Source organism: Pinus tabuliformis, chromosome 3_2 (assembly GCF_031772625.1).
Source record: "Pinus tabuliformis cultivar Carrire ecotype Pingquan chromosome 3_2, CPIR1, whole genome shotgun sequence".
Taxonomy (NCBI): Eukaryota; Viridiplantae; Streptophyta; class Pinopsida; order Pinales; family Pinaceae; genus Pinus; species Pinus tabuliformis.
Genome location: NC_142302.1, coordinates 608,672,746 through 608,695,912, shown reverse-complemented (window position 1 = coordinate 608,695,912; position 23,167 = coordinate 608,672,746). Strand labels below are relative to the sequence as shown.

General features: G+C 41.2%; 2 protein-coding genes across 8 annotated transcripts in view; one reads left to right on the top strand and one right to left on the bottom strand.

Moving 5' to 3' along the window:
- LOC149182086 (uncharacterized) overlaps window positions 1-23,167 on the top strand; it is a 511,265-nt gene that overhangs the window by 405,540 nt on the left and 82,558 nt on the right. The gene's annotated exons all lie outside the window — the stretch shown is intronic.
- LOC149182087 (universal stress protein PHOS32-like) lies at window positions 16,984-17,664 on the bottom strand. The gene has a single exon (XM_089418472.1). The coding sequence runs from the start codon at window positions 17,625-17,627 to the stop codon at window positions 17,133-17,135; it is 495 nt and encodes a 164-aa protein (XP_089274598.1). The 5' UTR covers window positions 17,628-17,664; the 3' UTR covers window positions 16,984-17,132.

Genomic DNA, 23,167 nt, shown 5'->3' with positions numbered 1-23,167 from the left:
CTCTCCCCCTTTGACATCAAGGGCAAAGGGCGGACCAAGATATTCTCTTTCCTTGATAAACATTTCTCTGTCCATACTCCCCCTAAATACTTGCTGAAATTTATGAATGAGCTCCCCCTTTGTATGTGCCAAGGTGTACCAATCTATCCATGCTCCCTCTGAGTACATGATGAAATCTCCGCTCTATTGAAGTGTGTTGTTAATGCTCCCCCTGGCTGTAAGCAAGGTCTACAAAAAGATGTTCTACAAGAAGAACTTGACTCTATCATAAATGACCTTCCTATCACCAAGGACTCGTACATACATCCATCTCTCAACCAAGTGGGGATATACCAATATTGACTCATCTACCCAACCAAGTGGGGATACACCAGATACCAATTGTTTATACATGACTGAAATATTACATCATCTTTCCCATGCATAGTGGGGGTACAAATTACATCATATGACCAAAAGGGATTCATCAAATGACTACAATAGATAGAGACAAACTATTACATCATAACCTTTACATGACATTTGCAACAGAGACCAAATAAGATCTTGATAGTCATCAACAACTATCATACACAATGTATGATCTGCTCCATAAGCATCTGTCAACAGCATCTAGAACAACGACTTGTATATGTTCATTAATGTGTTAGTGTCAGTCTTTCCAGCCTTCCTCCAGTGATCAAATATGCTCTTACAAAGTGGTCTCAGAGTGTCAAGGTCAAATTTTGTCATTTCAAAGAGTCTTCAAGCAAAATTTGGTCACTAGGCATTAGATCTAGCGTTTGCTTTCACTCTTTCTAAAGTTGTCCAAATGTCGGTCCATGTCATCATTCTGCTGAGTCTATCATCATTCATAGGGTTGTCATTATCATGTCAGTGTCTAATGAGTCATTTTACACCTTGTTCATGCTTCAGTTGCGCCTAGGTAAGGTCATTTCCCTCTCCTAGGGTTTTGAAGGCAATTTCTCTTGGACGGTCAAATCATCGGCAAAACTTGTATCCTGATGTTCACACACCTTCCCCTATCCTTAAAGTACCTTATCAAATGCTTCCCATCACTGAGATCCCCCAAATTCCTCTTTTTTGCACAAACCCTAGTTTCTTGCCACAACTTGGCAATTTTCTAGGCTAGGCCTGTGTTTTCCCCTTTTCGACCCCTTCCCCTCACTCAATCTCTGAGATTCCACTTTCCCCTGCTTCCTAACATCCCTCCCTACTCCCAAAAATTTCCTCAAGAATTTAGAAGCCCCTTATCCTCTTCATTTCGCTTCATTTCTACAAAATTCCTTGTTTCACACATCGGGATAAGTTTCACTCAAAAGATGTTTCAGAGCAATCAAAGATGAATTTTGGAAAACTGAGAGAGGTTTTTGTTCACAATAGGCCAAGGAAGAAAAACCTCCTTCACTTTTTACACAGGTGTCATAGTTTTAGAGAAATGTCAAAAATATCGTTGCGTCAGGAGAATCGAATGCACCTCTGAAGTGACCTTGGGAAAATCAAGTTTTCTCCTAGCTTGGTTGGCCAAATGACTTTCTTGATGAGTAAAATGATAAGTAGACACAAAGATCTTTCCAATGAGCTATCATGAGCTCAATTTGGAGTTGAGGAAGGCATTCAAAAGTTGACTACAACAGCACTCTGCCTTGAGGCAGCCTCATTTGGCACATTTTGACCAGTCTTGGGAGATTTGATTTTTGACAAGGCAAATGAACTCCAAATTGAAAAATTCCACTTGGGTTGGAAAGTAGACTCAGAGACCTTTCCAACGAGCTATCCTGCGCCCAATTTGGACACCGGGAAGGTCTCCAAACAGCATTTGAAAGTCGCGCTACGCGTCAGGGAGGGCGCGCTACGCGTTGGGTTTTCAGCTCAACAAACTGCGAGCAAGCTATCAAATCGACTTTTCTCTCAAGCAAATTGCAGGTAGGCCTCTCCTCCATAGCTAGATTTGGTTTTGCAAGATGAATGAGAAATTAATATGTTAAAATGCCATGAAAATGAAAAGTCAAAACCCTACTTTGCTGTGGAAGATTTAAAAACTTAATGGTGCTAGGATTTCAAAATATTTTGCTATCCAAGATTGCCCATTTTTTATCCCTCTTTTCCCTCATCTCCATCCACATTCTCCTTCAAATTTTCCCATAAAATTTCGTAATTTTCCTCTCTTAATCCCAAAACCCTACAATATCAAGATTTCCATATCCCTTCCCTTCCCTAAATTCCTTGTTTTATTTCCATTATTCCCTAATTCCCTGATATTCTCCCCTTCCTAATATTCCCTTGTTACATTTGTTTTCCCCTTGGTCACAGCATTGTTTAGATCAGAAGAGCAGTTCACATTCAGTTGTATACAGCAGTTTCACATATCAGCATTCATCCAAGGCAGTCGTGCAACAACAGTTATGTCATCCGGTCATTCATCCGATTATGAAGTGGAAACCCAAAGTGACTCACCCTTGGAAGGACATGCACTCATGAGGCTTCATAGAGGTGGCAGAAATATCATTACTTGTCCCAGAACTTGGTGTACAAAGCGAGAATCAGAAGTTTGAAAGCAAAGGTAAAGAGAGCTTCAAGGAGGCAAAAAGTGGATGAAGGACTCTAGATATTGGCTAAGGCATCCTTGGCTCATCATTGCCCTTGATGAAGAACCTACAGTCCAAATTTCAAGAAATTTGGAGAAATTTTTGACATTTTGGAATTTTTGCACTAAAAAACAGGTTTTTGCCCTCAACGCGTAGCGCGCCGCGCGCTACCCTTAAGTTGGGGAGGTCCATTTCACGAAAACTCAGCATTTTTGGATTTATCATGACAAAATACACTTGCTCAGCCACTACCAAGACATTTCATGGAGATTTGAGCCCCCAAAAGGTCAAAAAACAAGCAAAAAATGACCTTCTGCCACTTTTTGGACACACAGGAAGCAATCTTGGGAGATTGCAATTTTGGAGGGGCAAATGGCCACCAAATTGAGAAATTCCACTTGGGCTGGAGAGTAGACATCCAGACCTTTCCAACAAGCCCACTTGTGCCTCATTTGGATGTCGGGAAGTGCCCCAAAAGTGGGCTGAAAGGCGTGCTACGCGTTGAGAAATGGCGCGCTACGCGTTGGGAAAATTTGCCAGTTTTGCACCTCCAGCTCAGGAATTCGCCCAGCTTTGACCAGTTTTGACTTGTGATGGGATTTTTTACCCTCATTGATGTAATTAATGTAATTTCATGTTGACATGACACTTTTTTACCTATTCTAGAAGATTCATTCATAAAATAGCAAAAAATTAATGAATGAATTGGTTTCCTAGCTTATAGAGGCAAGTTGTTTTGATTGCCTAGATTATAGTGCTTTGTTTAGAATTGGTTGAAACAGCTCCTAGGATGATGAGCTCGACCCCTAAAGGCAAGGGAATGGGTTGACTTGCCTATATTATGTATTTTCTTAGTCATTTTCAAGGGTTGGAGGGGTTGGACTCTTGAGGGATAAGCTTAGACTGTATTACTCTTTATGTTGATGGTGTGCTTCTCTCATGTACTTGTAAGATTTGTTATATGTAACAATTTCCTACTTCTCTTTTCTGCACATTAAGTAAATGAAGTGTTAAGGTAGAATTCATGGTTTCTATGCTCTGCCTTTAAGTTTGCTTAATATCTATGTTTTCATCTGTCTAAAGAGAACTCTCGAAGGTTTCTTGCTCTCTTTAGCTCCTCACCGGTCATTTCTATCCATTCACTTAATTCAAAGGCATCAAGACAATCTCCTACCTTGCCCCAAAAAGACCTCTGCAAAAACTGTGTCTCATCCCCGCACCCAAAATTGTTGTGTTTAGTTTTCCAACAAAAACCCTAGAAATTTAAAATCAAATTTTCCCCATCAGTTTACTAGCCTAAAATCCGTGTTCTTTATTGGTCATCTCAGCCCTTTGAAGACCTTTTGCCGAGATAGACCCGGAGAGAGCCCTCTCCTGTCCCCGTAGGGTTAGCTACGAGGCTAAGTGGTTTGATGTTGCCTTGAATTTTTGTCTTTTTCAGCCTGAGGCCAAATTCAAGCGCTAACATAGTGTATAAGTCATCAACCCATAACAAGGTATGTCTACATCAACTCATCCTTTTGAACAGAATTCTGCATATGACATACAGAATCATTCACATTATATCATATGTGAAAAACACCATAGCCATCTCATCAACATCAAGATCTGCATGATCCAAGTATCATCACTTGGGAACATCTGCATCAATCAACATATGTAAGTATCAACCTATCATCATATAGGTAAGAACTCATCATCATCATGTCTCCAACAATGCAACTTTGAGTAATCATCCATGTATCCAGCATATTGTATATAGCACTATGTATCTTGAGCTCAAGATCATTTGTCAAGACTTCTTGATATCATCAACAGCAACAATCCTCATCCACATGAGCACCAAGAACTATAGGAATCCTGCATCATAACTATATTATATGATCTTTATGCATATGATGACAGTAACATATGAGTGACTCATCATCAAGTAATGAAGATGTGTATTCAAGCTTTGTACTTCTCCTCATCCTTATGAAGATCACCATGTAAGCACCATATATGCATCATCAGAGAATCATCCACAAATCTGATCTGAACATCAACTATGTGACCCCAAGAATCATATGAGATTTTGTCATGGATAACTCATAGCCATATCATAGCAAGATATATCATTTAGCCATATAAGCATCATCACCAAGGACTACTAACCATAATGCCAGCAATGCATTATTAAAAGCATATGCTCCCCCTGAACTTGTGCCATATTGCTTACTATCAAATCTGATCATGCATATATCAGCAAGAAGTATCAAGGCATCATCAACATTAATTTATGATCAAAACACTTTTAAACATCTTACAAGTGTCAAGACATTTCCACACATCATCAGCAGATTGTAACCATTATCAATTAGAGCAAATAATGCACTGAATCATATCAGACCCTTTTTCCTAAGCCTGTTCCTACTGCTTTTCCTCAAACTAACATATACGTGACTGTGCAGTAACTAACTCGCGTATATATGTGACTTCCCTTTATGAAACTTGCGTATGAGATTTAGGACACTGAAGTTTTACACTTTCAGCTCCCTCTGAGTCTGTTATGTCTGTATATTGTGTTGTGCCACATCTTTCTGACTGTACTTCCTTCTTCTTCCATATCTTCAAGTGTGATGATGTTTTCTCCTTTTGGTATGGTGCCCGTACTTTGTTCCTGCAATCCTTGGCTATATGTCCAAGCTTGTTACATGCATAACACCTCACATGTTTCATATTCCTTCTGTAGCAATCAACAGCTCTGTGACCAAACATATTGCAAGAAAAACAATATCCCTTAAAGTACCTGGAACGTGATGATCTTTCTGTGTGATGGTCTTGAACCATTCTACTTCTGCATCTCGCTGCAACATGTCCAAGATTATGACATACATAACATTCAACATTATTCATTGGAGGAGTAAAATATTTTCTTTGAAAAATTTCTTTCCTTGGATGTTGATGGGATTGACCTCTCATCTCCTTGTTGAGTATTTCAGATTGTGCATTAGAGTTCCTTGTCTTATTTTGTGAGCTAGATTCATCTTCAGCAGATTCATGAAAACCAAGACCAGTTTTGATAGCAGGAGACCTTTGACTACTAAGAATATCATCCAAGATCTTAGTACTATCTTGAAATCGTAAGAGCTTATCCTTTTCTTCTAAGTTATCTTTTAGAATATTTACCTCAACTTGAAGTTGCGCTTCCTTTTCACAATACTACTTCTTCATGTTTTCTTCAGCTTTTCTTCCTTCTTCCAACTGATGTCTTAATTCATGAACTTCGTTTTCTTGTTTTCCAAGAGCTTGGAGTAGTTCTTTATTCTGCCTTTTTAATTCTTCAAGATCTTCTTTTAGCGAGAGGATCGTAGCTTCAATACTTTCATAATAACTGGATCTTTCTATGAGTTTCTTGATTGTTGTGCTCCTTTCATTTACTTCATTTCTTAATGATGTCACTTCTTCCTGCAACTTTTGACATTGATCTTCCTTTTCCTTGAATAACTTTCTTACCTTGTTTCCTTCCTCTAGTTGAGCTTTTAGTTTGGTAACTTCTTCTTTGGAGACACATTCCCTTTTGTGCAATAGATCTTGTTGATCTTTAATTTTGTTTGTAAGTCTTTTAAATTCTGCCTCTATTTGATATCTTTCTTGCTCACCCATAAGAGCAAATGCAATTGTTTCACTATCACTTTCATCATCTTCAAATGGATAGATAAGTGTATCACCAGAGGATAACAAATTCATACCTGATAATTCTTTTGCTTGTTCATCTTCATTCTGAAGTGATTCTGAATCTGAAGTTCTTCTTCCACATATTCCCCAATCGATTCTCCCACTGTCATAGTTCTTCTGAGATATCTTCTTCTTCTTAGGCGCTTTCTTCTTAAGCTTCTTTCCCATTGATCTACGGATCTCCTTCAAGCGATCAAGCTTCTACCAAAGGACCTGCTCTGATACCAATTGTTGGAAATATAACTGAAGGGGGGGGCATTCAGTGTTATTAAATCAATATAACTTTTTCATTTCCATATTAAGATTCATATACGCTACTTCAGTTAAGACAAACCGCGTGTATACGCAACTGTGTGTAATGCAACAAGCGTATATCCAGTAAACTTATGATTCAGTTAGTTGATCCTTAATGAGTGCATCAGAACATTATTAACCATATGAACAGTAAACAGGAGCAGTAAAATAGAATAGATCATCACACACAAGAAGCACACATGAACACCATGATGTAAGGTGGAAACCCAGTGTGGGTGAAAACCACCTGCTGCAAGTCATCTCAATCTTCTTTTTAATAAGAAACTTCTTTCACAATGGTTCTATACTGATGCAGTCTTATACCATTACACAGGCTTCTACCTACAGAAGGCTACAACCTTCTCTCATTCTCCAGTTTCTCCTGGAAGGGAGCTACCACCCCCTTAGCTCTTGTACTAGTCGATCCTTTTACTAGTACGTGGGTGCCGGCCTACTGAATGCTCCAACCTTCACTCGTTTTCCAGCTGCTACTGGAAGGGCGCTGCCACCCCCTTAGCTCTTGTACTAGCTGATGTACTAGTACGTAGGTGTCGACCTTCAAAAGGCTACAACCTTCTCTTTCTTCCTCCAGGTACCACATTTCATAAATTTTCAGACTGGATACTCCTGAAGCACAACACCATAATCTGAAGGCCACGTTTCATCCAATTTTCATACTAGACCCATCAACAACATTGAAGCACAAAATTAATCATCATAGCAATACACCCATGAACTACACCTACATCATCAATCTCTGAATCACCCAATACTGAAACACTGAAACCTTGTCAACAGCGCAGTCACCAGAACACAGAACAGACAACAGAACTCTGCAACAATAACCAGATCCAACTGCAACTTTAATTCTCATATCTCATAATGTATACGCTACTATGAAGAACCAAACTCGCGTACATACGCGCTTTCACCAAAGCCAACCCGCGTACAGATCTACAAATATTTACTCATAACTTTGCAGTTGTTTCAAACATCAGTCATACCTAGATCATAACATTCATACAATAAAACATGCATCAATAATTTAGATCTAGTCTATCCATAATCAAACCATATAATGATAAACATTCCAAGCCTTAAGATCCCGATCCATCCTTAGATCTTGTTCTCCATCAACCGTTGAGATTCCTCCTTAGCTTAGATCAAGCAATGCATCATGAACCCATAACCTGCATACTGGATCTCATACTTCATCATATATTCAAGACTTTCTCAATGCCCTTGCCTAATGATCTTCTTCTCCTTTTATAGTCTTAGGCCTTACTCAATACCATGGTCCAAAACTATTGAGAACCAATACTAGGGACCCAATACCTGGGTTCAACACTTTGGACGCAATACCAAGGACCAAAACCATAGGTCTAAATACCTCGGACCCAAAAATAAGTTTTCCCACATGTACGCGTTTTTTTGTGCATGAAAGTGCGTGCATATGCATACATGACTTTTGATCAGCAATCCCGCGTGTATACGCGCCTTTGTATATAGTGAACTTGCGTGTATACCGAACCTACGTATATACGCGACTTGGTAAATAGTGAACCTGCATATAACCTGCATATGTACGCGACTTGGTATATAGTGAACCTGCGTATATACTCTTCTTTCTTCATTCTTTGTAGTCCGATCATCAATTCTTTGCTACTGACCTGCTACACTATGATCTGTCATCTGAGTGACTTGCCATCAAGGACAACACTTGTATCATAATGCCAACAATCTCCCCCTTTGGACTTGATGGAAAAGCTAACTTGCCATACTAAGAACTGTCAACTTAATGAGTTGTCATTGTACATTATATCTGAGCTTATTCCTTTGAGCTGCCCTGCATCCTATGTGTTCTATCACATCTGATCTCTCTTATGTAGATTCATCTAGTTATGTATAAGTGAGATGTTCTGCTACAAGTGGGTTGCCATCAAGTACAACAAATGCATCATAATACCAACACAAAGGTCTTGGTCTATCTCAATTTGATTAGTGGAAGAGTTTGATTGGGTTTTCCCCTAGAGAGGCGTTTTAGCCTGGGTAAGTGCCTACATCTTGTGTCGTAGATCTTCATATTTTGATTTGATGATTGCTTGATGAAAAGAAGATAAAAGAAGAATATAAAGAAGATAATAAGAATACAAGAATAACACAAGTAATTATCAACATAAGATAATCTTTCTGCCTTTCTGATTTTCTAACAATTTTTACATAATTTCCGTAGGGTTGTAGAATCTGGAATACATAGATTGAAGATAGGAGACTAATGGATTATGAAATTCTGTAAGTCTGGAATTCTAGCATTCTGACATGATCTGATGATTATGGAATGCTTTTGAATGTGCTTTCCCATGGAACCTTTGACAAGTTTTCAAATGTAATTTGAGTGGTTAACAGGGCCAATGATGATTCATCTGATCAAATGCAAAGTGATCGTTAATGAGGCTAACAACCACCAAGGTGTTCAACTTCTAGGCTACCCCCCAGATAAGGTGTCAATGTCAGTGAGGGGCAACCTGCGGAAAAGAAAGGCAATGGTGATTCATTTCCCCTATCACTAAGTGAACATCAGGAAGTATAATTAATGTGGCGCCACATTCCTAGTGTTAGATGAGGGGGGACAACTAACTCGGGGATAATGACTCAATGCAAACTGAAGAGACAAAGACAACATATGACAGTTGACTCAAGACTGATAAATTTAGCATAAGTTTCCTCGGACACATAATTCTATTAATCAGGAAATAAAACTTACATAAGAGTTGAGAGGCATAAGATATGTATAACCTCTCTATCCTTATCTCAACATGCCATGTATCCTTGATCGACAACTCAAGGATAATCACTATGACAAGGCTGTGACAAACCATATCTATCCTCTCCACCAAGGTGTCAACTGGGGCTATCAAAGAGATCTCTAATAAAGGTGACTCCTGCACCACACCGAGTATATCGATGTGCTCCTCACCATCTTGTGGGTTCTCAACGTCATGCTCAACCTCCTCAAGCTCCTGATATCTAAAGCCAGGTCCCCACCAACAAAAGCGCCCCTTGGTCTCACCCTCTAACCGTCTATGTCATATCTGCTCCTTTTAAGGAGATCTGGTGCCCTGATCTGGTCGACTTTCCCCACACAACGTAGATGGTTGCACCCCCACTGCTTGCTCACCTCTAACGTCTATGTTGTAATGGTGAGGATGGGTTTGGTCTGTCATCCTCCTCAGCTGGGCCAACCTCTCATCGTCCCAATGAATTCTACCCCAGAATTTCAGCATACTGGATTTCCCTTGAGCCATGGGTTTGTCTCCAGTTTCACCCGTCACCATGCACTCATACCCAAATCTTCCATGATCTTCTAGCTAATTTCCCATAGTTAGGCCAAGATCATGCTCTGATACCACTGTAGTGTTCCAAACTAAAAAAAATAGTGCTATGCAAAGCAAATAATAAAAACAACACTATAAAATCGAAACATTCAATGCACACCCATAAAATGTTCAAGAATATCCAACAATTGAGCCATTTTATTATAATTTGGGAGAAAAGTACAATAATGTGGAAGTGGTGCACCTGGGCTTACCTCAATGGCAAGTGTGATTAAACCTAGGTGGTAATATGTCAAGCCCAGATGGCACAATAATTGTTGCAATGATGCCCTGTGTTGCCCTTGTGAAATTGTGTTGTCTGCTGCAAGGATGTTGCTAGAAGCACCACCTTCGATGCTCAGAAAATTAACCCCAATCTCTCCACCAAATACCTAGAATAACCCACGAAGGAATTGGCCAAATGTTGATCTCGAAATTTTGGCCCAAATTCCCCTTAACTCCTCTAACTGTTGGTTGAGTTGGGACCCCTATTTGACCCCTTAGATCTGCCCAGAAAATTCTATAAAATTAGGAGTGTGATCCTTGCCCAAAACCTAGAAAAACCTAGAAAGGGTTTCCCTTGGTTCCAACCTTCAAAAATTGACCCTTTACAGCTTGGCCCTCCTCCAATTTCGAATTTTGTTGTTGTGAGTGATCCTATCAATCTCTGCTCTCCCAACTCCAACAATCCTCCTCAAATGGCCCTCCAAGTGATCTCCTACTTCTCCCGGCCAGTGCCAGCTCTACAATTCCTTCCTCTAACTCCCACATGAGCCCAATGATGGTTCTCTACGCAGGCCCATGTGACTGTTAATCGAACTGCTCCAATGTAGCAACTTCCTGCTCCAAAACTCTCCCAGAAGGTTGATCCTCCATTGTAGCTTCAATGCCCAATCTCCCTCGGCAATTGCTGCCCGGATGAACACACAAGCAACACCTCCGTGTTCCCCTTCTGCATCCTCCAGAAACACGCACTAGCTACGACAAATGCTGAATGATATGACTGTGAAACTCCACCGGCTCTCCTCCAAAGTAGTATGAATTGCCTTCCTAGGGTGGCACTCGAAGTCCACTGAAACAAGGGTTGAGATCTTCGCTCGAAGACACTCGTCTGCTAAACAGCATAATAACCCGACTAAGCAACTCGAGCAACTAAGGTCGAGTTCAATATGTCAAAAGATAAGATGTTGAAATGGGGAGTGTTGCCTTCCTTATATAGATTTCATGGAGCACTTTTCCCTCCATTTTCCGTCCATCATGGGTCCCTCACTTAACCATCACTTTCCCCTCCATGCAAATCGAACTAGGGAATGTGTATTCTCCTAGTGTGGGTGACCCTCACATACAAATTAACCACATCAAAATAACTTCTACTAAGTTTAGCCTCCTAATAAAATCGAATGGGCCCCATCACCTCCAAAATCGGCCCCAAAATGTAGAAATTAATCCTTTTCCAAAATAATTTAGGAAGGAACATTACACAAGAGCTCCTCAAAAGGAGTGGACCCCTACAAGCCAGTTGGATGATGAGACCAAAAGGGACCCCAGGAGGAGGAAGTTGTGCTTCACTTGCTAGGACCTGTGGGCACCACAGCATCGGTGTACCAAGGGCAAGGCCCACTACATTGAGGTATTCTCAAATAGTGAGTCTAAGGAGGAGTAGATGGAGCAGGAGGCAAACACAGGAGATTGTGGACCTCAGGGCATCAAAGGAGGTGGCCAACCACTCCCACCTAGTGGAGGAGAAGTCCTTCCCACTGGAGAGGTCATTGCTTCACTACGGGGAGTCCCAAAGTATTTGACATTTTGGATCAGGGGCATAATACAGGGGCAACGAGTATCGGCGTTGGTGGACAATGGAGCGACCCATAATTTTATTGATGCGTTGTTGGTAGAGAGGAGAGGCATTTAGACAATGACCTTTGAGGGATTTTTAGTTTTGGTGTCGGGTGATAGGACCATGCAGTGTACGAGATGTCCCCGACATGACGGTGACCATGGGGAACTATTCGATGACAAATCAGTTCTTCGTCGTGGACGTTCCGGACACCAATATAGTGATGGGAGTTCAGTGGTTGTATTATCTAGGGCGTGTCACTACAGACTGGAAGAAGTTGGAGATGGAGTTCATGGGCCCAGATGGGAAGATGGTATTGTTGAGAGGGATGCACTCATATCCACCCTAGACAGTGTCAGCGCATAGGATGGAGGCCGACTTGATGCATGGTGACATTGCTTGGGCTGTAGAGTTGAGGATTTCAAAGACAAGGGGGGTAGTGCAATAGACACACCAGGACATATTAGCACTCTTGGAGAAGCATCAGACAGTATTTGGAGAGATTCCACCTGGGAAACCACCTGACAGAGGATTCAAGCACACCATTGAGTTGGAGGAGGGGGTGCATGTACTCATTAACACTCCTTACAAGCATCCCAAGGCATATTGGGATGAGATAGGGAAGGCGATACAGGAGTTGTTGAGGTTGAGGCACATCAGGCCTAGTTCGAGTCCTTTCGCTTCTTCAATGGTGTTGATGGAGGATGGGACCCTTCGCATGTGTATAGACTACAGGGCCCTCAACAAGAAGACGTTGAAGTACAGGTATCCAATTCCTCGCATTGATGAGCTGATGGACAAGCTTAGAGGGGCCAAGTACTTCTCTAAGATAGACTTACGTTCGGGGTACCACCAGATTTGGGTGAGGGAGCAGGACATCCCCAAGATTGCTTTTCGCTGTCACTATGGACACTTCTAGTTCTTGGTGATGCCCTTTGGAATAACCAATGCACCAGCCACATTTCAGTCTTGCATGAACCATGTGTTTCGGAAGCAGTTGTGACGATGTGTCTTAGTATTTTTTGATGACATCTTGATATACAACAAAACATGGGAGGAGGACCTCCAACACTTGGAGGAGGTACTGCACATACTAGAGGAGCAGCAACTGTATGCGTAAATGTCCAAGTGTAAGTTTGGATTGACGAAGATGTTATACCTCAGACATGTGATTGGGGAGGATGGAGTATTGGTGCACCAGGAGAAGATTAAGGCCATCCTAGATTGGGCTACGCCCAGGAACATGACAAAGTTGAGGGGATTCGTGGGCATCTGCACATATCACAAAAGATTCATGAAGGGGTTTTCCCAGCTAGAAGCACCCCTCACGAATTTGACGAAGAAATGAGCTTTTGAGTGGACTGATATTGCGCAGGAGGCCTTTGAGTGCCTCAAGCGAATGATGAGAAACTATCCTGATTTGGCCCTACCAGATTTCTCACAACCATTTGTTTTGGAGTGTGATGCCTTTGGAGAGGGCCTTGGGTTAGTTTTAGCACACGAGAGCCATTCTATAACATTTGAGAGCAAGAAGTTACAACCGCTCACTCCATATATGACAAGGAGATGTTAGTCGTGATGCATGCGTTGGCCAAGTTTAGACAATACCTGGTGGACAACAGGTTCAAAGTTAAGACTGACCACAATAGTCTTCGCTTTTTTTTTAGCAGCAAAACTTGCGGGAGAGGCAACATAAATGGGTCGGTAGGATCCAAGCATATGATTTTGAGATAGAGTATGTCAAGGGAAAGCAACACATAGTGGCTAATACACTATCATGGAGACCCGCGACACTCTCTTTGATGGACATTTCATAGGATTGGGGAGCATAGTTGTTGGTGGAGTACACCAAGGATCGACATGCATGGCAGGCCTTGGATGGTACTCATGAGGATTACAGGTACCAGGTGGTGAATGATGTTATTTATTACAAAGACATGATCTACTTGGTACTAGGATCACAGTTGAGGGAGAAGATCTTGCATGTAGCCCATGATTCACCATTGGAAAGGCACCAAGGATTCCTCAAGACCTATAGCGCCATTCGAGAGAGTTTCACTTTGAGGAGCCTTAAGGAGGATGTCCTAAAGCATGTTCGAGAGTGCAATGTCTGCCAAAAGAGCAAGGGGGAGCACACTCATTCGACAGGGTTCCTACAACCTCTTCCTATACCCAAGAGGAAATGGGAGAGCATATTGATGAACTTCATCATCAGGTTTACGACAATTCAGGGGCAAGATTGCAATTTATGTGGTGGTTGACAGGTTAACAAAATTTGCCCACTTTTTCACCATTACAGCCGAATACTCAGCTTCTTAGGTGGCCGAGTTGTTTTTCAGGGAGGTGTTTAGGTTGCATGGGCTGCCTAAGACTATTGTCAACGATAGGGACAGCAGATTTATGGGTGGATTCTGGCAGGAGTTATTTTGCCTTGTGGGCACCGAGCTACCATCCCCAGACGAATGGCCAAACAGTGATAGTGAACAAATGGTTGGAGAGCTACCTACACAACTATGTGACCCGATAGCAGAGAGCGTGGGTGAAGTGGTTGCAACTTGGGGAGTATTGTTGCAACACCATGTATCACATGTCCATTTGATGTCACCCTTTCGTGCTCTATATGGTTATGATACACTAACTTTTGCTAATATGGTCTTCAGAGACAATTGGGCTCCAGGGGCCAAGGAGTGGATACAGGAGAGCCAAAACATCCTTAGAGCTCTCAAAGATAACTTGCAAACAACTCAGAACCAACAGAAGTTGTATGCAAACAGGGGCATAGTAGAGAGTGTTGATTTCTGGTAGCATTGGATGTGCTCTAAGTCTCAAAATCTGCAGGAAGGCTTGGACACATATATTCCACAATACCTAGAAATCGTTTTGGGAAATTCCACCCGGAGACAGTTTATTAAATAATTAATTATTTTCAATGGGATCGTAAGTCTAAACTTAGGAAATTAAAATAATTAAAGGGTATTAATCTAACTGTGGGTGAAACTTCTAGAAGAAGACGAAGGTCGAGTCCAAATGATCTAAGCTATTGATTAGAATCTAATATGGGTCGTTGGTTATCAACTGGAGGATTATAAGAAGGACTTCAATGGGCATTTGGAAAACACTCCATGCAGATACTCAGTTACCCGAGTAAAATCGATTTTCTCACTGGTCGAAGTTCGATAAGAGGAAATCGATTCAGAGGGAGAGTTGCAGGTGAGGAGGAGAGAGAGGGTAGTAGCATCAGTCGGGAGTGCAAGAGCAAAAGACGCAGAGCAAAGAAGGGACAGCGCAGAGGCGGACACTGGGACTGCACAATCCTCACGCAGAAATTGATGCAGTGAGATGCAGAGGGGGCAACAGGTCCTCTCCTGGATCAGAATCTCGTCGGGAAGAGTGAGAGAATTGTTAGTAAATTTCCCACAAAGATTCCTCTTCTATTCTGCTGGTTGTATCTTGTACATTAGATTTTTGCTGAAGATTAATAAAGAAACCCTCATCTGTTGTACTAGTTTTCCCACATTGGGTTTTTTCGGGAACAATTGTCCAAAAATAATTGTGTCATTGTGATTATACTTGTGCTAGTATATTTCCTTGCATTTACTTTCTGCAGTATTTTAATTATGAAGGCTGCAGTAGAATTTATTTCGATATTCGCCGTAGTAACATTGTGAATAACTTATTTCCGAATTAATAAGTAGAAGAAATATTATCAGTCACTACAGTTGGATTTCTATCTAGAAATTTTCACATGGTATCGGACACAGATCGTAAAAAGAAGAGCTCAGCAGCAGCGAGGAAAAGTATTTCGAAATTACTGCAAAGGAAACAATTTGAAACCCTAGAGGCAGCATAGTTCGAAGGCCAAGGAGGACGAAGTTTGAGGAGAAATCAATTTCTCTGAGTGAGTCGACAGAGAAATTTGATCTCCAGATCGAAGCTTACTAGAGGCAAAAGGGAACAACGTATTTTTCCTTGCAAAGTAGATCTTCAACTGGGACGCAAATATTTTGTAGCAGTTGTTGGGGCAGAAAAGCGTCAGAAATTGATAGGAAAATAGCACAAAGAAGGATGGAAAATCAAGATGTCTCTGGATTATCTTCTAGATTAGAAGAAGAATTCGCATGCTTGGCAAGTTCAGCATTAGCAGATGTTTGGTACATTGATAGTGGGGCTTCAGCCCATATGACTGGAGTACGAGAATATTTCTCGAGCTATCAAGAAGAGCAAATGGACTTCTAGATTACTATGGGAAACAGAACGAATTGTACTCCAGTAAGGAGAGGCACCATAGCATTTCAGACGGAAGCAAGAACCAGCGCCCAAGCCACTAATGTTTTGCATGTGCCCAAGTTAGAAATGAATCTGATTTCAGTGTCCCAATTATAGGACAAGGGATATGATGTACTTCATTGGAAAGAAAGTATATGTCAAACATACAAGTTGGAAGAAGAAGAGACAAATTGGAGCTCGAAGAAACAAACTGTGTAAGTTACAACTCGAGTCTTGTTAAGTTTTGGGTATGTTCTATGCTAGAGCAATTTATAAAATTTTCATAGTTAGTAATCACATCAGCATTACGATAAACTGCAGATAGAACATAAATATAAAACGTAGAAGACAAGCCAAGGCAAGAGGACACAAGATATGGCGCGAGCCAGGGACAAACCCCACAATGTGTGGGGAAACCCTTTGATCAAATCTTCTTTTATCTTCAAAGTTCAGAAGAGAAGGAGAGAGAGAGAGAGTACATTTACAACAAAAGTCAATGCTTTGACTTATCTATATCTAGCATAGATCATTTCATATCATGATGAAATCAGTTGAAGACACATGATGAAATCAGTTGAAGACATTCTGCTTCAACTGATTCTCAAGGTGACTCCTTCACCTATCATCGTGCTGCATCTCGTCCATTTGCTACACCTTACTGTGTAGCACCATCATGCTGCCCATGATCATCATGCTGCTCATGCTCTCATACATCACTGTGCTGCCCATGATCATCATGCTGCTCATGCTCTCATACATCATTGTGCTGCCCATGATCTTCATCAGCTAATAACACAAATAAGCTTTGGCCAAAATATAAAAACTAGTTTGGCTGTGGCGGAGATACCAAAATATATAAAAAATACAAACAACGATGAACATTGCAGGAATACAGTGTTGTCATCACATACTGATAATATATGTCCCAACCTTACAAATTACAATTCGTAAATCAAAAGGGCATAGGTAATGTTCAAATCCCAGTGCCTTACGGACATAACAAACCAAAAGGTTTCTTTGTTTTTTATTTATACCTATATGAAACACTGATTCTCTTCATGGTTTGAATCTAGGTTCCTTTACAACAGTCACATGGCAGTTTGTGCTGCTTATAACATAATTACTCACACTTCTGAGGAAAATGCTTTTCAGCTGCCCAAGGCCTCTGCTGCCCATCACCAAACTATCAAGCTTAAGGTCCTCAACCGCCTCGCATAACTTCTCCCTCGCATCACCCCAATAAACCTTGGCTATTACTTCTAGCTCCTTTTGCCTTGACGCAGTGTCCAGCAAATCCAGAGTCTCAGCATCCGGATTGAGGTCATAATGCTTAGACATATTGGCTACTTTGAACTCGGATAAATGAATCAGAGGTGATCCGGACTGCTCCCACAGTTGACTCTGTCCGCTCTCCGACGGTTTGTTTTGATTGACATGAATAACCACGACTCGATCTCCCTTGTCTGCCAGATTATCCAGAGCCCATTTGAGGGCAAATTTGCTTGAGGCTGAGTAGTCCACTGCAACTCCAATATTTCGATCGCCAGGCATCTTGCGTTGCGTTGAGATCCGATTGTTATGAGTTTCCCTTTTATTTCATTACGCTGGCTTCATAGCTGCGTATAGATCTATTTTAGCTGTGTTGTATGTCTGCGTGTAGAGTATAGGGCACGCTGTGCATGTAACAGGTTTGCTGCGTATATAGCTAGGGCATCATCCACGTATAAGCATGTTACTCTTGGTGTCTCACTCCTCCAAAAACCCAAGACGTGGAGAGGAGGAGATCACTCAAGAATACATATACAAATGACATCAAATACTCATCTATTTATACTAAAATGAGGATGATGAATAGACACGTCGGTTGGGCTTCTAGATCCTACATAAGAGCTGGTCGGCTTGATAATAATTACATAGACAAAATAAATTCATATCTCCATAAATACTTATCGGAATCGGATGATCTTTGGATCATTCCTACACCTCTCGACGAGAGGGATCCAATAAAAATATCAGCTGCCATAAATAAGCCGACCCACATGGAGTTTGGCCCTAGTTGCCAATTTAACAAGTCTCCAATGGCACTAATAGGCAACAATCTTAATGGTGAAAAGAGACACTGTTACAGGAGTTTCAGTTCTTAGTACTGAGTATGATGATATATGCAGAGGATGCGTACTAGGGAAGTACGCTAAAGCAGCTTTTTCCAAGAGTAAAAACAGAGCATAAGGTCTATTGGAATTGATAAACTCAGATATTTGTGGTCCAATGTCCACAAGAGCTCTTAGTGGTGGCGAATACTTCGTCACCTTTATTGATGATCGCTCTAGAAAAACCTGGATCTATTTCTTAAAGACCAAGGATGAGGTCTTGATCGGTTCAGAGATTTTAAGGCTCTCGTTGAGAACATGGCAGGGAAAAAGATAAAGGTATTGCGTTCAGATAGTGGTGGAGAATATATGGACAAAGACTTCACAAAGTTCTACGCAAAAGACGGCATCAAAAGAGAATGGGCAACTCCATATAATCCAGAGCAGAATGGAGTAGCAAAGCGTAAGAATATAACTATTGTTGGGGCGGCGAAGGCTATGTTGTAGGATCGGGATTTTCCTATATTCTTATGGGCAGAAGCTTGCAACACAGCGGTGTATATCCAGAATAGAACTCCTCATAGAGATTTGGGGAAGAAAATGCTCAAAGGTGTCTTCACAAGGAGGAAACTGGAAGTCAGTCATGTCAGGATATTCGGAAGTGTGGCATATTGTCACATTCCAGAGGAGAAGCGTAGTAAATTGGATTAGACTATAGAAAAGGGGTACCTCGTAGGATATAGCGAGACCTCGAAAGCATACAGAATCTACACCCTTAGCAGCATGAAGATTGTAGTAAGACGGGATGCGAAGTTCATGAAGGATAGAACTTTCAGGAAATCTTGAGAGATGCCAGCAAAAGATCAGTCAGAAGATATTCCTTTAGTCTAGTAGCAGCAGGGGCAATAAGGAGGAGAAGTAGGAGGACAGAAACCTGGAACTAGCACAGTGACCAGTGCCAGTATTTCCTCAAAAGAAGGAAATCCAAGTAGTTCTCGACAGGTGGAATGGCAGGGATAGGAGGGGGATTTGATCGAGCCTCCCACCACCAGTGGCAAAACTAGTAGAGAAGTACGACAAACATTGAGGGACGTAGAGGAGTTTGTTGAAGCTCCTAGAACCGAGAAGAGGTAGCGTAGACAGCCTAACAGGTACCAAGCCTTGGTAGCACAGGTTGAAGAACCCTCTAGCTTTCAGGAAGTCATACAACACCAAGTATGGGTGGATGCCATGGTAGAAGAGTATAATTCTATCATGACAAATGATGTCTGGGAAGTGGTACCTAGGCCAAAGTATAGATTAGTTGTAGGATCAAGATGGATCTACAAGATCAAGTATGTTGTAGATGGAAGTATAGAGAAGTACAAGGCTAGGTTCATAGCAAAGGGGTATGCACAAAAAGAAGGAATAGACTATGAAGAGACCTTCGCCCCAATAACCAGATATACCTCTATCAGATCCATTATATCCCTAGCAGCTCAAATGGGATGGGAGATTCACCAGATGGATGTTAAGACAACATTCTTAAATGGGGTGATAGAATAAGAGGTGTATATAGAACAGCTCGAAGGCTTCAAAACTCATGAGAAGAGAACTCATGTGCGTAAGTTAAAGAATGCCCTATATGGGCTCAAGCAGGCACCCAGAGCATGGTATGGTCAGATTGCTAGTTACTTCCAGCAGTTGGGATTCGTCAAGAGTGATGTTGATCCCAATCTCTACTATCTAATGGTGGAGAATGAGCCACTTATTCTGGTATTATATGTGGATGACTTGTTTCTAACAGGGTCATCTAGGCTCATAAAGTACTGCAAGAAGAATCTTGAAGAAAAATTCGACATGAAGGATATGGGGTTGATGCATTATTTTCTAGGGTTGGAAGTGTGGCAGAAGGACGGGGAGATCTTCCTAAGACAAGGAAGATATGCTACAAAGATTTTGAAGAGATTTAGAATGCAGGATTGTTGGCCCATGGTTATGCCCATGATCACCAACTGGAATAAAATAGATGCATTAGGAGACAAGGAGGTGGACCACACCTTGTACAGACAACTCATTGGGTCGCTCATGTATTTGGTTAGCACTAGGCTAGGCATTTTCTTTGTTGTCAACACCCTTAGTCAGTTCATGGTGGAACCGAAAAGGGTGCATTGAGCAGCAGCTAGGCACATTCTTAGATATGTGCATGAAGGGTCGGATATGGGTTGAAATACACCCGAGAAGATGACGTCATATTGAATGGATTCACAGATGTAGATTGGGCAGGTAGTTCAGTAGACCAAAAAAGTACCTCCGGGTATTGCTTTAGTGTTGGATCAAGAATGATCTCTTAGTGCAGCAAGATGTAGAAATCAGTAGCTCTAAGCTCAACAGAAGCAGAATATATGGCAGCCATCATAACTATGTGCGAAGCTATATGGCTTAGAAACTGCTTGTGTGTTTGTTAAGGAAAAGGATGGAGGCGACCAATATTTTTTGCGACAATCAGAGTTGTATTAAACTCTCTGAGAATCTAGTATTTCATGATTGGTCAAAACACATTGATATCAAATGTCACTTTATCAAAGACGGTGTGCAACGTGGGACAGTACATTTGCAATGTGTCTCCATAGGAAATCAGGTAGCAAACGTACTCACAAAATCTCTAGGGAGAACTACGTTCATCCAGTTCAGACACCAGTATTTTTTGCGACAATCAAAGTTGTATTAAACTCTCTGAGAATCCAATATTTCATGATTGGTCAAAACACATTGATATCAGATGTCACTTTATCAAAGACTGTGTGCAACGTAGGGCAGTACATTTGCAATGTGTCTCCATAGGAAATCAGGTAGCAAACATACTCACAAAATCTCTAGGAAGAACTAAGTTCATCCAATTCAGAGAGCAGATGGGTATGGCAGAGAATCTGTTTCAGTAGTAGAAACAAATGGTTTCTTAGTTGCAGTGGTAGAAAGTTGCAGTACAGATGCAGTGTTGGTCGTGGTAGGGTCAATAGCAGTACAGATGCAACATTTGTGCAATAGTTGGTAGGCAGTGATGTCAAACATCAACAGCGCAGAGGGAGATATTACAGAACAGGGTGATGCTTTAGCATGGTGCATTGCTAGAGCACATTCCTCGTTAAGAGGGAGTGTTGATTTCCAGTAGCATTGGATGTGCTCTAAGTCTCAAAATTTGAAGGGAGGCTTGGACGCCTGTATTACACAATACACAGTAGTCATTTTGAGAAATTCCACCCAAAGACAATTTTATTAAAATAATTAATTATTTTTAATGGGACCCTAAGTCTAAACTTAGGAAATTAAAATAATTAAAGGGTATTAATCTAACTGTGGGTGAAACTTCTAGAAGAAGACAAAGATTGAGTCCAAATGATCTGAGCAATTGATTAGAATCTAATCTGAGCTGTTGGTTGTCAACTGGAGGATTATAAGAAGGACTTCGATGGGCATTTGTAAAACACACCAGGCAGATACTCAGTTACCCAAGCAAAATTGATTTTCTCACTGGTCGAAGTTCAGCAAGAGGAAATCAATTCAGAGGGAGAGTTGCAGGTGAGGAGGAGAGAGAGGGTAGCAGCATCAGTCGGGAGTGCAAGAGCAAAAGAAGCATAGCAGAGAAGGGACAACGCAATCCTCACGCAGAAGGTGACGCAGTGAGACGCAAAGGAGGCAGTCGGTCCTCTCCTGGATCAAAATCTCGCCGGGAAGAGTGAGAGAATTGTCAGTAAATTTCTCACATAGATACGTCTTCTATTTTGTTGGTTATATCTTGTACATGAGATTTTTGCTAAAGATTAATAAAGAAACCCTCATCTGCTGCACCGTTTTCCCGCATTGGGCTTTTCTAGGGACAATTGTCAAAAAATAACTATGTCATTGTGATTATACTTGTGCTAGTATTTTTCCTTGCATTACTTTCCGCGGTATTTTAATTGTGAAGGCTACAGTAGAATTTATTTTGATATTGTTGTAGAAACATTGTGAATAACTTACTTTTGAATTAATAAGTAGAATAAATAATATCAATCACTACAGTTGGATTTCTATCTAGAAATTTTCACAAAGAGGCAGTTTGAGGTGGGGGACTTGGTTTTTCTGAGACTTTAGCCATACAAGCAGTCCATGCTAAAGCAGAAGGGAGCTAAAAATCTCAAACCCCGCTTCTATGGGCCATATAGGGTAACTAGGAGGATAGGAGAGTTTCCACCAAGAAGCAAGGTGCACAACGTTTTTCATGTCTCATGCTTGAAACAGTCTTTGGGGCAGCAGGTGATAGCTACTACAAAGCTACCACCCTTGGATGATGAGGGGCACTTTGTTCTGACACCAAAGGCTATTTTGTAGGTAAGCGAAAGGAAGCTCATGAGCAGGACTATCAAGGAATTCCTTGTCAAATGTAAGGACTTGCTAGAAGAAGATGCTACATGGGAGGGAGAGCAGATTTTGCAGCACCCAGCACTACAGTTACTTGAGGACAAGCAACATTTGGGAGGGGAGGACTGTCATACCCCCAAATTAATCATTTTTGCTAAGGTGAGTTCCCAATTTTTCAATTTTGACAAATTATTAATGTTTGACTTAGGAGAATATAATAGGAGGCATAAATTAATTTTGGAGGAAGTAAAAGGGTCCAACATAGGAGAAATAAGATAATTAAATGGTTGATGGGTGTGGGGGCCACCCAAGAAGAAATTTGAACTCCTTGGAGGAATTCTCACCACATGAGGAAAGGGAGAAGAATGGGGTTTGAACTAGTGGGCCCACGAGGGTGAGAAGAGGCGATATCTATTTATAGGAGGAAACTCATTTTTGGGGTTCTTTACTTGTGCATTTTTACACTTGAGAGTTTGTTTGAGTTGTTTATGTTAGTTTCTGTAGCATCAAAGATGTTCTAGTCTCAAAACTTTGTAGAGAGGTTAAAACAAAGGAGTTCTCCATAACCCAAAATTGTTTCTGGAAATTCCACCTAGAAGTGTCTCAATTAGATTATTAGCC

Bases quoted from the DNA above. Each gene is read 5' to 3' on its own strand.
- LOC149182087 (XM_089418472.1), bottom strand. From the start codon at position 17,627: ATGCCTGGCGATCGAAATATTGGAGTTGCAGTGGACTACTCAGCCTCA.